Source organism: Drosophila rhopaloa, unplaced genomic scaffold, assembly GCF_018152115.1.
Source record: "Drosophila rhopaloa isolate 14029-0021.01 unplaced genomic scaffold, ASM1815211v1 contig_115, whole genome shotgun sequence".
In the NCBI taxonomy this organism is placed as follows: domain Eukaryota; kingdom Metazoa; phylum Arthropoda; class Insecta; order Diptera; family Drosophilidae; genus Drosophila; species Drosophila rhopaloa.
The window spans coordinates 7,442,978-7,458,205 of NW_025334990.1; the positions used below are offsets into that span (position 1 = coordinate 7,442,978).

Here is a 15,228-nt window from a genome sequence, read left to right on the forward strand (position 1 = left end):
ACAAAATAAAAACACTCGGTTACATAATTGGTAGTTTATTATAAAAATCACAACGGTAGAAATAAATACTATTTAACAAAATGGAATGTTGTCGGTAAACAAAATAACACAGTGCTGCGTATGTAATTGGTATGTACATATTACACGAACGTTATGAATTGACTACAGACTAGAATACAAATGTGATTTATTGCTGTGGGTATTTAGGTTGGTTTCATGCCGAACCAACTCATCTTCCAATTCAAAGTGTCATGCAGCAGCTTTTCCTCCTCGGATGTCAGCTGAAGTAAAGTGGAGACGGCACGGACAAGATGACGCGCTTCCACCTAAGGGAATACACATGAAATCGGGCTAACCGAGTAGAAAATGGGTGAAATTACATACCTCGCGGCTGGTCAAGAACTTCACTATGACATGTTTCAAATATTGAAAATTAACTTCGTCCATTATGATGCAATTGCCCTTGTCGCCAGAGGGAAAAGTCTCCAGGGATGAGCTTGAGATTCTGTGGCCGGGAATCGTTGCCGGATGGGACTCAATGTCCGTGGATATCTGCGCGCTGCGCAATTCCTTTTGCACTGTTTTCTTCAGGTCGACCAAACGCTGATTCAGTGTTTTTATTGTCTAGACCATAAAATGTATAATTATAGATAGAACACACATTTAAATTATATATTATATATTACCTTATTTTTCTCGACTATTTCCAACTGAACATCCTCGAACTCGGTCAGCTTCTGGGCATTATCCTGGGCTGTACTGCTGATCTGTTGCAGCGCTTGCCGGGCTTCAGTTATATCTCTCTCCAGTTGATTATTCCTATCCTGAAGATCGGTGGCTTCGCTGCGCTCCAAGCGCAGCTGTTGCCGTAAAATGTCTTCGCTTTGGGCGATTTCCGCATTACGGAGTATTGCAGTCATTTTCTCCTCTCGTTCGATTTCTAGGTGCATTATGGTTTCGTCCAGCTGCTCCTGCTTTTCAGTCGCTTGGGTCCGTAGCTTTTGGGCAACCTGCTCGGCATTCGAGGCGTACTCGGTGAACCTGTCATCCGCCGCAGTGAGACGAGTCTTGAGATCTTTTACCTCTGTTTCCAGATTTTGCTGAGAACATTCGGTTTATTGGTTTACAAAGTCTCCATCAAGCGGAATAGGATATTGAAGGTAAACAAATAGGCGTGCATTGTTTAAGGAAAAAGGTTACCAATCAGTTTGCCAACGATTAAAAATCAGTTTAATACAGAAAGGAAAACATTTATAATCCAAAAGTACATAATAGGTGTGGTCGGAAAATTGCATTTTCCCCAAAAAGTGGTGTTAAATATACCAGGAACTTAAATGTTAGAGTTAGTACTGCATTACAAGGTTAGTTAGTGTTACAAGTCCCAATGGAAATCGTCATCATCGGGAGGCATACTCACAGATTTATTGCGCTCAAAAAGGACTTGTTGCTCGTTCTCCTCGCGGCACTCCTTAAGGGCCACATTTAGCTCGTCGATTTCCTCTTCCAGCAGCTTGACCTGGGATTAGCTTGGATTAATATTAGGATTAAGGGATCACTGTCTGCTCACCTTATCGTCTCTCTGCTTAACTTCATCTCTGGCCTTTTCCAGTTCGAAGGAAACTTGCTTGCGGGTTTCGATGGCATCGTCTCGGGATTTCAAGGCCTTTCGTTTTTCAGTGGTTTCCTCGGCCACCTGCTTGGATAAACGACTGACTTGCGTTTCCAGCGCTAGGTTCTGGCCACTCCAGGACCCTTTAATGTCCGACAGCTGCAGATGGGCCTCCTCCAAGTGCTGCTCCAGCAGCTTGTGTTCCCGGATTAGGGCCTGCACTTGCTGCTCGGAGTTTAGCTTGCCCAGCGACTCCAGGCGCGACTCTTCCACAATTTTCATGCGTTTCTTGAGGTGCCGGTTCTCCTCTTGCACCGCTGCCAGTGTTGTGGTAAGCAGGTTCTTCTCCTGCTGCGTGGCGTGCCGCAGCTGCTCCAGTTCGTCGCGCAGATCCTCGGCCACGGATTCAATGGGACGCAGACGCTCCAGCTCCTCGCTTAAGGATTCGATTTGCTGGCTCTGCTGACGCATGTGACCCATGCGATCAACCGATTCCTGCTCGCGGAAACTGAGCAGGTTCTTCAGCTTGTCGATCTCGATCTGCTGCAGATTCTGGATCTTCTCCTGCTCCTCGCAGTACATGTCCTTCTGCGTCTGAGCCACTCGCACGCTCTCTAGCAGTATCTCGTTGGTCTTGTCCACACGGCTCTTCTCCTCCTGCAGCTGCTGCAATCCCAGTGTGATGGTGGATAACTTGGTGGTGAGCTCGTTGCATTGACTCCGCAGTTGGCACAGTTGCTCCGACTGCAAAAGGTACAGGTGTTTATGCGTTTCTCCTATATGTATACACAAATAGACTGTTTCGTTTTTTTTCATACCTCATTGTAGTATCCGCCACCGCCCACATCATCAGCCGAGTTGGAATTAATGCTAACGCGGCGACTACGTAGCCGGTAATTGTTGTTGTTGGTGCTGGGATAACGCTGGTTGCCCGAATGGACCACATCCTCGCCTGTTTCCTCTTTTATTTTGTTTTTCAGTGTGGCAAACATTGTTGCTATTACGGGGGAGCTTTTCCTCTACTGTTTTTTTTGTCGCTGTGTATTTCCCCCAACTGGAATTGGCCTGGTTTGGTTGGGCTGGCGTAAACGTGCCCGCGAATCGTTTATAGCATGGCGTTGTATCTGTGGCCGCTGTGTTCTAGTTGCTTATCAGGCAAATGTTAATTTTTGTCAACCGTCGATGTTGTTTACGTTCGATAAGAATCGACTTTCCAGAAACAAAAATCGACTTTCAATGTTGCCACACCGCTGAGGCACCTAATTGCAGCTATATGGCAAGGCTGTGGCAGCACTTGGTTGCATTACGATAAATGACGCCAAAAACAGCTGTTTAAGCGCGCTTCATTTTCCAAACAGAAAAAAACCTAATTGTTAGCGTCCTGTGTGAAATTGTTAAGTGTTAAAAGTTATTGAAAATAAACCGAGCATTGAAAGGACTTCCCATGGACCAGTCTAAACAGGTTTTGCGGGACTACTGCGGCGATGGCAATGGTACCTGCGCCTCGTCCTTGAGGGAAATCACCTTGATTGAGACGGTGACCAGTTTTCTGGAGGAGAATGGAGCCTCGGAAATCGACAGGAGGGTGCTGCGCAAACTGGCGGAGGCTCTGTCCAAAAGTATAGATGAGTAAGTTGGCAATGACAGGACATTATAAATATTTATTTACCAATAAGAGTAAAAAAATACTCGTATTCCCTGGTTACCAAAAGTGCGCAGCAGATGATCCGCATGTGACATGGCGATCGTGCCCACTGTGATCGGGAATCGACGCTCTCAGCTGGAGCTCTCCCAGATCCGTAACACTCGGCCCCATAGGGGGAGGTACACTCGCAAACATCTGTACGTACATTGGGTGTATAACCCACCCCGAAAATGCAAAGAGAGTAGCAATAACACAACTACACTGGAAATAAAACTAAAGGACAAAAATGAATATTTTCTAATATTCAACAAACATTTTTTTATTCTTGTTAATTTTGAAGCAAGTATTTATTTTCTTATTTTCAAAATTTGGCCAATGTTTAAGCTGTAAAGATTTAAAAAAATTGTGAATCATACATTTTTACAAAATTGATACCAACCAGTCTCTTAATCATTTAATATTTTTTATCGGGGCTTGCAATTTCCGTTTATAATATTTATTTAAAAGCAGAGATACGGTATTCCGAGCTCATGAATCATTATATGGGTCGATAAATATTTGTAAATCTAGTTTGAAAGTATATAAATAATTACTGTCGTATGGTAAAAAATAAAGGTAACATATTTTAGAACCTTTACACAAGTTATTGATGAGAGTTAGTAGTTGAGTCTGTATTGTAAAACTAGCTGAAATAGGCACGCCATATACCGTAAAAATTGTTTTATAAAAAATAATCTTTTATAATCTTTAGAGTAGGCAGGCTCACATTTTGTAATTATTTCTCTTAGTGTACGGCTACGGGTACGGCTATTCCGCAGTGGGAAATGCGTAACATCTGCTGAGCGCATTTTCCTTTCCTCGCAAATGGAGATGAGTTTTCATCTCGTATGCCTTCTCTCTCTAGAGCCCGCGGACCTCTCTTTATCGGTCGCATCGTACTTTCAGTCAGTTATGTTCTAGCTTTCGGTTTATTTGGACGTATAAAGAGCATTTTTCGGTTTATTTTGCTTGCCTCTCGGCTATCAATCGTGCCATATACACACACTAACTCATTTTATATGTAAATAAGCAGAAACAATCAACGGGTCAAGCGGTGTGCGGGTGTGTGAGTGTTTGATTGTACATATCTGTACATAAGCGCAATTGTTTATACTGCACTACGAGATACAAAAGTGATAGATTGATTTGTATTTATTGCTTACATCGCTGTGGATAAGCGTTTCAGAGGATGCTAGTGGTTCTTGAGTGAAAAACAAAACGAAATAAATATATAAAGAACCAAAGTGTGCTCGGATGTACATACAATGTAATACATACTTAGAGATACTACAGATGTCTGTGGTGGTGCCCCCAGTTGTTGTTGTTGTTCGTATGGTTTGTCGCCGCGATGCTGCGGCTAATTTTAGTCGGAGGAAAAGTATAGAAATTAATTTGTTTGTGGAATAGAGCATTCCACAGCTCAATCGACAGACATATCACATCATTAGCTTTAGTTTATCATTTCCTGGAATTCCTAATTTCTTCATAAGTCTTCTTATCAGTCTGCAGTTGCATGTGTGGGTTAATATCTACACACACGCGTGCATTCATCAGGGGTCATGGACTCGTTGAATTAACCCCTATGGGGTAAAAACGGAACAGAACACCTCTTTGTTGCCCTTTAAAACTGCAATACTGGTCCCTACCCTGAAAAAAGGCATCCTGGCTTGTGAAGTACAGTATCAGAGCAGACTCATTTATTTGAGATCCCATTTTTAGCGGATGTAAAATAAAAAACAAAGAAGAAGTATGTATCACCCAAATTGGTCATCAGGCTGCGGTCACTATCAATAAAATAAAATTATAATTTGGGAACAAATTAGTGGTTTTTCATAAAATTGTATCTAGTGAACAAAAGATAGAAGTTCCTGATCAATATTCCTTTGTTTATAATAATAAGTTAGTGGGTTTTTCGAGCGTTAATCTTAAAAGGCTGTGGTATATTAAATTATCTATTTTGTGGGGTTTTGTGTATATATTTTCAAAAATTATTTTAATTGTACTTAAATTTTGCAGAACTTCTTTCTAATGTGTGTTATGATGCATAATAATGACCATTATTTTGTAGTTGCGAGTTGGGGGGCTATTGAAAATGAATTTTTTTTGGTTAAATTTCCTAAAGCAAAGATATCTCTGAAAATTGGATGTTTTAGCTTATATTTAGATATTATCATTACCTCGTATTACATAAACTTTAACGATTTTTTCAACAATCTAAAAGTTATGGGTTTGGATCATATTTTGTGTACTTGAAAATCGTATAGTAGGTATTAGACATTCTAAAACTATTTTCAGGTAGTTACATTTCACCTTGCAGTACCTGTCCAAAAATTTTTAAGATACCGTTCGGCCTTAAGCCATATGGGTATTGTCCATAATACTGCCTTCACATATCACTCGATATATGCTCAGACTACTTCTGTTTATTGTTATTGTACTTCTTTGTTGAATAATGCAGGCGCCTTTGTGTGTCATTAACCATAGTTTGACACCCACTCAAGACGCGAGGTGAGAATGGGCTGCTAACTGCAGTTAACCTGCCGATGTGAGGGCCCTAAAACGCATCCGAGATATTGTTCAGGTGTTAACCGAGGAGACACATGTTCTAGCACGTTTCCAACGCCCACCTGTTGTTTACAATCCCACCCAACCGTCGGTCCTTAACTTAAACCATTGATTTTCATTACCACCATAGTAACCGAGCCGAAAGCCAAAACAAAACATTGAGTGGAAATGTTTGGCAGACATTTCTTGCCCGGTGCACGTTTTGCAGTTTCTATTGCGGTCGCCTTTTTGCAATTTGCTCAATTCCCAAAATAAATTACGACCAGAGGTGTGTGTAGTGTATCTGTTAGCCTCTTCGAAGATGTGGTGGCCCACATGCGCCGTCGTCCGTCGTCCATCCCCCATCTCTGGGATCTGCATCCTATCCGTAGGAGCGCCAGACTCTTTGAAGCTTCTTCCGCTCTACGGCTGAATGCTCCTGATTGCTGCGCACGTCAGCCAGCAGCCCATGACTCATGGCGGCCTGCCCCTTGGAAGACGACATGGCGGATACGTAACGAAGTCTGGCGTGCGCCGCAAAAGTATTTAGGGAATAAAGCCAAGAACAACAACAACTAGTGGTGACGTGTCCACCCCGTGTAAAAACAACTAATTAAATCTCAAATTTAGAGTCGCTGCAAATATCCATATATATATATAATCAAAAGAAAATAAAGACGAATAGGAGCGCAAATGCTAAATGAAACATAGAAAATGGCGGGTATATTTCGATCTACCTCTCTGAACCACTCAACCGATGTGCCTGGCTCCCCATTCAAACGATATTCTCTAAATTCCGGCAATGGAGCATTCTGGTAAGTTTTGGTTCTCAACTTGTTGGGCCTACTGTACGTAATCTATACTGCGTTAATTGCACTTCCCTCTTCCCCGATCTACGGTGGATTTAAGGGGCGGAAGTGTAATCTCATCCATTTCGACTTGTGGTTTTTGGAAGTGCGATCATTCAAGTGTGACTTTGACTGAAATTTAGTTCACAAAGCAATTGGCCAAAAACAAAAAAGAGGTTGATTGCCGATTTGAGCAATTGGGTGTGTCTGTAATTGAAAGAATAGGCATACAGTGCGGATCGCAATTTCAAGAAGCTATTCATGAGTATTTTCATTTTATTGTTGAGGGTTAAACTCAGCTCTTAAAATATATCTAAAACTTTATTTAAAGTTAAACGTAACATAGTTTCTACAGTCTGAAACTTTTTAAAACAATCTTAACTTGATTTTGTCTAGTTTCCTTATAGTATAGTATCGCACTGTGAGTGTTTATTTGAATGGAAACCAATCTATCATTTTCACGCCCCAGTGAATTAATTAGGAAAACTCAAATCAGTTTCTTAATTAGCGTAAAAAATGATCAATATAGAAATTCTGATCATTTCCAGTTTATTTTATTTCTTATAAGGGAGAATTGTCATTCATTAACAGTAGATTTTTAGTAGTCAGAACAAAGTGCAATGCAAGCATCAAACTTTGTTGCATTGTCCGTTGATTTTCCAGTATTTATTACCAATTTAAGTCATAAGCCAGGCCAAATAATGTAAACCGGTTTGAGAGTCGGATTAAGCTCGCTAGCCATGATCGCTTGATACTAGTAAAGATACCTTGATAGCCGGAGGTGGATATTCACTTCGTGACTGAATCTCACTTGAAATGGTCCGATCAAGTTGGTCGAAAGTGAGAGTACTCCCGGTGGTGTGGTTCCTGTTCCAGGGAATTCCCCTGCTGGCCATTCGCCTGAAGCCTTGCGATCTTGCTGGTCAGCTTTATATACTTGATGTCCCGAAATCGGAGCTACCGCTGTGGCTTTGCATTGCCGAGTTTGAGAGCCGCTTCAACACGCACGTCGTGGGTCAGGGAAATGCGGATGGCTCCCGGGACTATGGACTCTTCCAGATCAGCGATCGTTTCTGGTGTGCGCCGCCAAATCGAACGGAGTACTATGCATTCAATGATTGCAATGTGAATTGCACTCACCTTCTGAGCGACGACATCACCATGGCGGTCCAGTGCGCTCGGCTCATCCAGAAACAGCAGGGCTGGACGGCCTGGTCCGTTTATCCGGAGTTCTGCAATGGTACTTTGGAAACCATTGATGAGTGCTTCCAGCCGCACAACGCCACAGATTGTGCGACCAGCAAGATGGACGAGGTCAAAGGTTGTTAGCGATAGTCTGCCTATTATGTCATCACTGCCGAAATATGTGAATTTGTGTATGCTAAATTAAAATCTTAATTACCGTTTATATTCGACTTGTTTTATTGGATGTTCTGCGAGGTCACAGCGAGCTGCTTTCATTGTGCTCAATTAACAGATTTCCTCCTTCTTTACAGCACCAGTCCGGGAGCTTTGCAAGATGTCACCATGGAGAACTCATGTAAGTTTGACAGATTTAATGATTTCACGTTTTGGTTTTTTAAACTATATGAAATCAGAGCTTCTCTTAGTTGGCTGTGAATTAAATACTATTTTTATTATAATGGTAAAAGTCATTGAATATTAGGGTTCCGTTTTGGCAACACACACAGAGCATTGTACATTAATTTGGCCGCCTAGTTTGCCTTTATATATTTTCTATGTGGTTGCGCCCTAACGGCTAGTCGAAAACTAAAAGCCATGAACAAAAATCGCTCCTCGTCCTCATCCACGCTTAGTTCGAGAAGATTTCAGTTTCTCAGTCAGTTCAGATTTTATGAAGAATCTAATCCACTCCATATTAATCTTCACCTTTTTTTGGTTTCCAGATGCCAGTTTCGATGTGCCGCGACCTCAGGGCGGCAGTCACTCGCCAATGATGATGCAAGGTCGATCTGTGCGCGAGTTGGAGGAGCAGATGTCCACACTGCGCAAGGAGAACTTTAATTTGAAGCTGAGAATTTACTTCATGGAGGAGGGTCAGCCGGGCGCCCGTGCAAACAATTCCCAAGACTCTTTAGGCAAGCAGCTCATCGATTCGAAAATCCAAATCGAAATGCTGCGAAAAACCGTCGATGAGAAGATGGAACTGCTTAAGGATGCCGCCAGGGCAATCTCACACCACGAGGAAATGCAGCGCAAAGTAGACTTCGACAGCCAGGCGATAATTGATGACTTGCAGGAACAGATTCGCTCGTATCAGGTGTGTTTACCGATTCATAAGAGCGTTTAAGATACAAAATCTACAAAAACCAATGCCCGTTGCACCTGAAAACCCGTTAATTTATTAATTCTTCTTTAGATGGCAGAATCTGCCCAGCCTGGCGAAAGCAATGCTTCATTTGATATGAAGAAGCTGCAGCGCCTTGAGTCGGAGGTGCATAAACTGGAGGATGAACTGATGGAGACCGACATACGTAACAAGGCTGCCAAAAGTGAGCTAGAATTCGCGCTGGCCGAGCGCCTGGAATCGCTAACGGCATGCGAGGCCAAGATCGAGGAGCTGGCCATCAAGAATGCAGAGCTAGTGGAGCGCCTTGAAAAGGACACCGAATCCGTCGAGTCGGCAAACGTAAGTAAAGCTATTCAATGGTATTTTCCCTGTAGATTAGATGGGGAATGGAATGGTTAAAGAGAGACCCTTATGTTTAGAAGATCATAGAACAGTTGAAGGTTGAGATCGGGGAATGCCGGGTGGAGAATCAGAACTTGGTGACCTCCGCCGATGCCGTAAAACTCGAGCTGTCCGATCAATGCATGTCTATGAAGGATGCCGCCGAAACGATGGACGTGCAGCGGCAGACCATCAAGCTCTTGGAAGTGAGTTCCCAACTCCCACGCCCTCAGCCATCCTCTCCTCAATTAGTAATTCCCCTCCTTAAGGACACAATCAAGCGCAAGGAGCAAGCGTACGGAGGTATGTTAAACAGCCTGCTGGAGTACGAGGCATTGATAGCCAAACTAAACGCCGAACTGGAAATTGTGCGGGACGAGAACTTTTACTTTCGCGGGATCTCTGGAAACCTGCGGCAAAAGGAGCTGCGCCAATTGGATCGTGGCGTAGCCGTCGTGCAGCCGATGCGCACAGTGGTGGATGCTGGGGTTGGTAACACATCTTCTCTTGCACGTTGCGGCAGCAGTTCCTCATTGCACTCCAACTTCTCATCGATCAGTGTTTTGTGCGGCAGTCGGGGGCCGTCGTCGCGCAAAAGCCTTTGCGATTGGAACGCCGGTCAGGTGAAGCACTTCCAATCCAGCGATCAGTGCGCCCAGCTCCTAAATCGTCGTTGTCCACAGCCGCAGCAGCAGCAGCAATCATATATGAATCCCCAGTATCTTCACCAGTCGGGGCACCACCACAGCAGGCACGCAACTTTGCTGGCCGTGAATGCACCCAGTACGGCTTTCTACAACTATTCGTTGCCAAGTTACACTGGGTTCCGGCAGTTCCTCTGGCGCTGGGGCACGTAGCCCTTAAACTGACCCTTTTGATGGTGCAGCTGCACATCTGTCTGCAAAACGCACGGATGCCGTTTCAAATGTCCTGTGAGGGCGGCAATACCCATGCCGGAATCGGGCTGACTTCGTTGCTGTATCCGCATTGCCGAAAGTACAGCCGAGCCAACTTGGGCGGAGTCATGTTCTCCATTTGATCACCGCCTTCTCTTATTTGTCCCGTTTTTGTTGATCGTTGAAGAAACCTAATCTATCAGATGTTGGGCATACTTTATTAGAACGATGTCGCTTCCCCTGACATCGACAAATTTCTCGTTAAGGTGTATTCAATTTAATCCCCTTGAATGTCAACGTCCTAATTGAATGAATGTTATTGAACCCAATTAAAAGCATAAGCTATTTCTAAGCTAAGATCTTGTGTTGAACTCTTTGGAAGCTGTAGCCGTCGTCTCTGATCACTTACAGACCAAGCGAGAACTGGGCGCCCAACTGGCGGACAAGATGTGCGAACTACAGGACGCCCAGGAGAAGCTCAAGGAGCGCGAGCGAATTCACGAGCAGGCCTGCCGCACTATTCAGAAGCTGATGCAGAAGCTTAGCAGCCAGGAGAAGGAAATCAAGCGCCTTAATCAGGAGAAGGAGCAGTCGGTCAATAAGGGGGTAAGGATTTATTAAATATCTAATTTTTTTAATTTGGTGTGCTTTGCATATAAAAAGTGTAGTTTAATTTATATTTACTCTAATATGGTAGATCAAAAACCTTACTTCTACCGTAAAATGTGGTCATTTTATTGTGCAATAAATTTATTATTTTATTTCAAGTTTAGGGCTTTGCGCAACGGTATTCCACTTAGAACTATTTCTAGTTTCTAATCTTGCCAATTTAACTATCTTGTTCAAATATGAAGAACAAACAAAACATTTTTATGGGTAAAAAGAAAACGCCACTTGCTTGTCAAAAGATTATTTAATCAGAGCCAGCAAATAAAACCTAATACTTTAAACTCTAACGCCAGTGCGCAGTCCTCAAATCGCATTTTTTCCAAAGAATGAACGGGTAAGAGTAGGAACGTAAAGTTTTTTACAAATTTGTACTACACTAATATACCCATACGAGTAGAAAAAAATGTTTGCTTTCCTGTAGTAATAAAAAATATTGAAATGTGTGTTGGGTGTTTAAATTAAAACACAAATGGCCCTCTATTTTTCAAGAAAGCTGAACCCACTTTGGGCAATTAGGTCGCAAAAAGAATATAGAAAACATAAATATATTTAATTATTATTCAGGGCTGTCACTCGTATGAATGTATGTCACCTAACGAACAGCTAAAAATGCATGTCAAAAAATAGAATGTGTGTTTGCTAAAAATTTTAAAATCCAATTAAGAAAACTGTAAGGCAAACTTTTAACATAATAATTGATACAATTTGTTGTAAAACCAAAAAGATGACAAATTTTATACAGATTTTTTTTAAACAACTTAAGCATAGTTGCTTAATTAAAAATTTGTATATTAAATAGTTTAACAACAATATACTTATTCTTTTAAGGACAAATAATTAATAATTGCAATTTCCTTTTAGAACGACAGCAACAAGACGACTATTTCGCCATCAACGACAGGCCGTTCGATGAGTGACAACGAAGCATCCTCACTGGAAATCTCCACCAATCTCAGGGTGCGCTACGAGCTTAAGATCACCGAGCAGGAGGAGAAGATAAAGCAGCTGCAAGCGGAGGTCAAAAAGAAGACTGCCAATCTGCAGAACCTGGTCAACAAAGAGCTGTGGGAGAAGAATCGGGAGGTGGAGCGCCTAACCAAATTATTGGCGAATCAGCAAAAGACGCTGCCCCAAATTGGCGAGGAGTCCGCTGGCGAAGCAGACCTGCAGCAATCCTTCACAGAAGCGGAGTACATGCGGGCAGTGGAGCGCAACAAAGTCTTGCAGCGCAAGGTGGACGTGCTCTTCCAGCGCTTGGCAGAGGATCAGCAGAATTTCGCGGTGATCGGGCAGTTGCGATTGGAACTCCAGCAAGCTCGCACGGATGTGGAGACGTCGGACAAGTGGCGTCTTGAGTGCGCCGATGTGTGCAGTGTGCTGACTAACCGACTAGAAGAGCTGGCCGGGTTCCTAAACTCTCTGTTGAAGCACAAGGATGTCCTTGGCGTTTTGGCCGCCGATCGTCGTCACGCCATGCGTAAGGCTGTGGACCGCAGCTTGGATCTCTCCAAGAGTCTTAATATGACTCTGAATATAACAGGTGCTTCCTTGGCTGATCAGAGCCTCGCGCAGCTATGTAATCTCTCCGAGATCCTGTACACCGAAGGCGATGTAAGCCACAAGACGTTCAACTCCCATGAGGAGATCCACGCCGCCAGTTCAATGAGTCCAACAGTGGAGAATTTGAAGGCGGAGAACAAGGCTCTGAAACGGGAACTAGAGAAGCGACGCAGCACCGAAGGACAGCAGCTGCAACGCAAGGAGCGTCGCTCCCTGCCATTGCCGTCCCAGCAGTTGGACAACCAGAGCGAATCCGAAGCCTGGTCAGAGCCAGATCGCAAGGTTTCCCTGGCACGCATTGGCCTGGACGAAACATCCAACAGTTTGGCAGCACCAGATCAGCCAGCCAGCGAGTCGGAGAGTGAAGGAAGAGCTTGTGCCACCCGCCAGGATCGCAACCGTAACAGCGAACGTATCGCCCAGCTTGAGGAACAGATTGCGCAGAAGGACGAACGTGTGCTTAACGTGCAGTGCCAGTTGGTGGAGCTGGACAATAGGTACAAGCAGGAACAACTGCGCTGTCTTGATATCAGCCAACAACTCGAACAATTGAGAGCCATCAACGCGGCTCTGACTGCGGACCTGCAGGCCATAGGATCGCACGAGGATCAGCGAATGGTGGAGATGCAACGCCAGCTGGAGCTCAAGACCCAGCAGATTGACCAACTGAAGCTGGCACAGAGCACTTTGACTGCGGATGCACAGATAACTGAAATGGAACTGCAGGCGGTACAGCAGCAAATGCAGGAAATGGAACAGCAGCACGCCGATTCGGTGGACCACCTGCAAACTCAGCTCGAGCAACACAAAGTGGAAGCAGTTAAGCAGTTGGAAGAGCACGAGCACCTACACCAGGAGGCACTCGAACGTGACTGGGTGGCACTAACCACCTATCAAGAGCAGGCGCAACAGCTGTTGGAGCTGCAACGCTCCCTGGACTATCACCAGGAGAACGAGAAGGAGCTGAAGCAGACGCTCGTCGAGAACGAGCTGGCCACGCGGGCCTTGAAGAAGCAACTGGACGAGAGCACGTTGCAGGCTTCCAAGGCGGTAATGGAGCGCACAAAGGCGTACAACGACAAGCTTCAACTGGAGAAGCGCTCCGAAGAATTGAAGCTTCAGCTGGAGGCGCTTAAGGAGGAACAACGAAAGTTCCAGCAGAAGCGCTCCAACAGCAGCGATGTCTCTCAGTCTGGCTACACTTCCGAGGAGGTGGCGGTGCCAATGGGACCTCCCGCAAGTCTGGCTTCCTCTTCCAAACTGACTGCTGCTGCAGTGGTGGCCCAGCGGGTCAACAATTCATCCCCAGATCTGGGCATAGAGAGCGATGCCGGAAGGATTTCAAGCGTAGAGCTATCCAATGCCCAGCGAGCGATGCTCAAGACTGTAGAGTTGAAAAACGAGTGTGCGAAGACAAAGTCCGAGGGTAAGTTTGGTGGAACAAGCTGCAAAGAGATCACTCATCTAATTTTTGTACTTATTTTTCCATAGAATCTTCTTCACCTGACAGCAAGGCCAACCTGGCAACTGCTGCAGCCACAGCTCACGACTGTGCCAAGGTAGATCTTGAAAACGCCGAGTTGCGGCGCAAACTAATTCGCACCAAGCGCGCATTTGAAGACACCTACGAAAAGTTGCGTATGGCTAACAAAGCAAAAGCACAAGTCGAGAAAGACATCAAAAATCAAATACTAAAAACGCACAACGTTCTGCGAAACGTTCGCTCAAACATGGAGAATGAGTTATAACGATCGCGCCGACGTCCAGTATATCAGCATTAACCCGAGAGGCCATTTACCCAATATTAATTTGCCATTTTCAAATTGTTCTTGCCATTTTCATTATTTGTCTGCATTGTATTTTGTTGTCTCGTTGCTAACTTATAATGATTCTTTTATATATTTTTGTGTTTAAAGAGAAAAACAGCGAAGTTATTAATACAAAATACCCATGCATTTTCTAAAGACTGTTATGGGAATCGAACCCATTGAATGAAATATCACATCTGTTTTTAGCACCAACACATAAAGTTAACAGAATAACTGAGTGCTGATAAAATGTATCTAACCCGGCGCACTCATTCATATTGAATGACACATGTATATTAGACTGTATATATCCTCCTAGTACCTAAACACTTACGAATATTCTCTAGCATACTTCTCCTGATTCTTGTGTCGAATAACCAAAACTTGTATTATTACTTGCGTGTAGCTACCGCTTGATTAATGTATCCTCCTACTACTTAACCGCTCTTAATCCCTGATTTCAGTTAATCATCGAAACGGATATTGAAATAATTGTTTGACTTACCGCCAAAACGGTTTAACCACGTTGCCATCCAATAACTTTGTTTCGAAGCATCCCTTTGTACAATGTGTAAAAAGTAGTGTGTGGTGTCCTGAAGAACAAGACCTAGAACTTAAGTCATTTGTACCCTGTCGTTTTAGGGAATAAACAATTGCGTTAGAATTATAAATGTGTTTTTATACTTATTTAAAATGCGGTTGGGGGTCTGAATTATTGGAATGTCTTCCTTTTTAAAAACCTTCACTCACTTCTGAAGTGAGCTTTACAAATCGACAAATATAAAAAAATTAAATAAATATTAATGGGAATCAGGTCTACTAAACTCATCAATTAGACATATTTTTGTATAGACTTGTATATTTTATAGCGTTTCTTGTTTTTCATCCAATTCTCCTTGCAAAATATTTATATTTTTG

General features: G+C 43.6%; 3 protein-coding genes across 8 annotated transcripts; 2 read left to right on the plus strand and 1 right to left on the minus strand.

The window, feature by feature from the left end:
- Positions 1 to 19: 19 nt before the first annotated feature.
- LOC108040350 (golgin subfamily A member 1) lies at positions 20 to 2,851 on the minus strand. The gene is made up of 6 exons (XM_017117807.2): positions 2,428 to 2,851; positions 1,568 to 2,353; positions 1,418 to 1,516; positions 687 to 1,100; positions 385 to 624; positions 20 to 326 (listed from the first exon to the last, which is right to left on the minus strand). The coding sequence occupies exons 1-6, from the start codon at positions 2,599 to 2,601 to the stop codon at positions 204 to 206; spliced, it is 1,836 nt and encodes a 611-aa protein (XP_016973296.2). The 5' UTR covers positions 2,602 to 2,851; the 3' UTR covers positions 20 to 203.
- Positions 2,852 to 2,934: 83 nt separating this feature from the next.
- On the plus strand, positions 2,935 to 14,981 carry LOC108040315 (centrosomin). 6 transcript variants are annotated; one of them, XM_017117785.2, is made up of 10 exons: positions 2,935 to 3,238; positions 8,182 to 8,225; positions 8,593 to 8,966; positions 9,066 to 9,335; positions 9,416 to 9,583; positions 9,647 to 9,865; positions 9,937 to 10,295; positions 10,678 to 10,879; positions 11,804 to 13,928; positions 13,994 to 14,981. In XM_017117785.2, the coding sequence occupies exons 1-10, from the start codon at positions 3,054 to 3,056 to the stop codon at positions 14,248 to 14,250; spliced, it is 4,203 nt and encodes a 1,400-aa protein (XP_016973274.2). In that variant the 5' UTR covers positions 2,935 to 3,053; the 3' UTR covers positions 14,251 to 14,981. The 6 variants fall into 6 exon arrangements, with proteins under 6 accessions (XP_016973274.2, XP_016973241.1, XP_016973250.1 ...); XM_017117794.2 differs by lacking the exons at positions 2,935 to 3,238; positions 8,182 to 8,225 and adding an exon at positions 8,353 to 8,525; XM_017117761.2 differs by lacking the exons at positions 2,935 to 3,238; positions 9,416 to 9,583; positions 9,647 to 9,865; positions 9,937 to 10,295 and adding exons at positions 4,194 to 4,560; positions 6,468 to 6,652 and having other exon boundaries at positions 10,685 to 10,879.
- Positions 7,488 to 8,102, plus strand: LOC108040359 (lysozyme 1). Its single transcript, XM_017117818.1, has one exon. The coding sequence runs from the start codon at positions 7,502 to 7,504 to the stop codon at positions 8,012 to 8,014; it is 513 nt and encodes a 170-aa protein (XP_016973307.1). The 5' UTR covers positions 7,488 to 7,501; the 3' UTR covers positions 8,015 to 8,102.
- Positions 14,982 to 15,228: the final 247 nt, after the last annotated feature.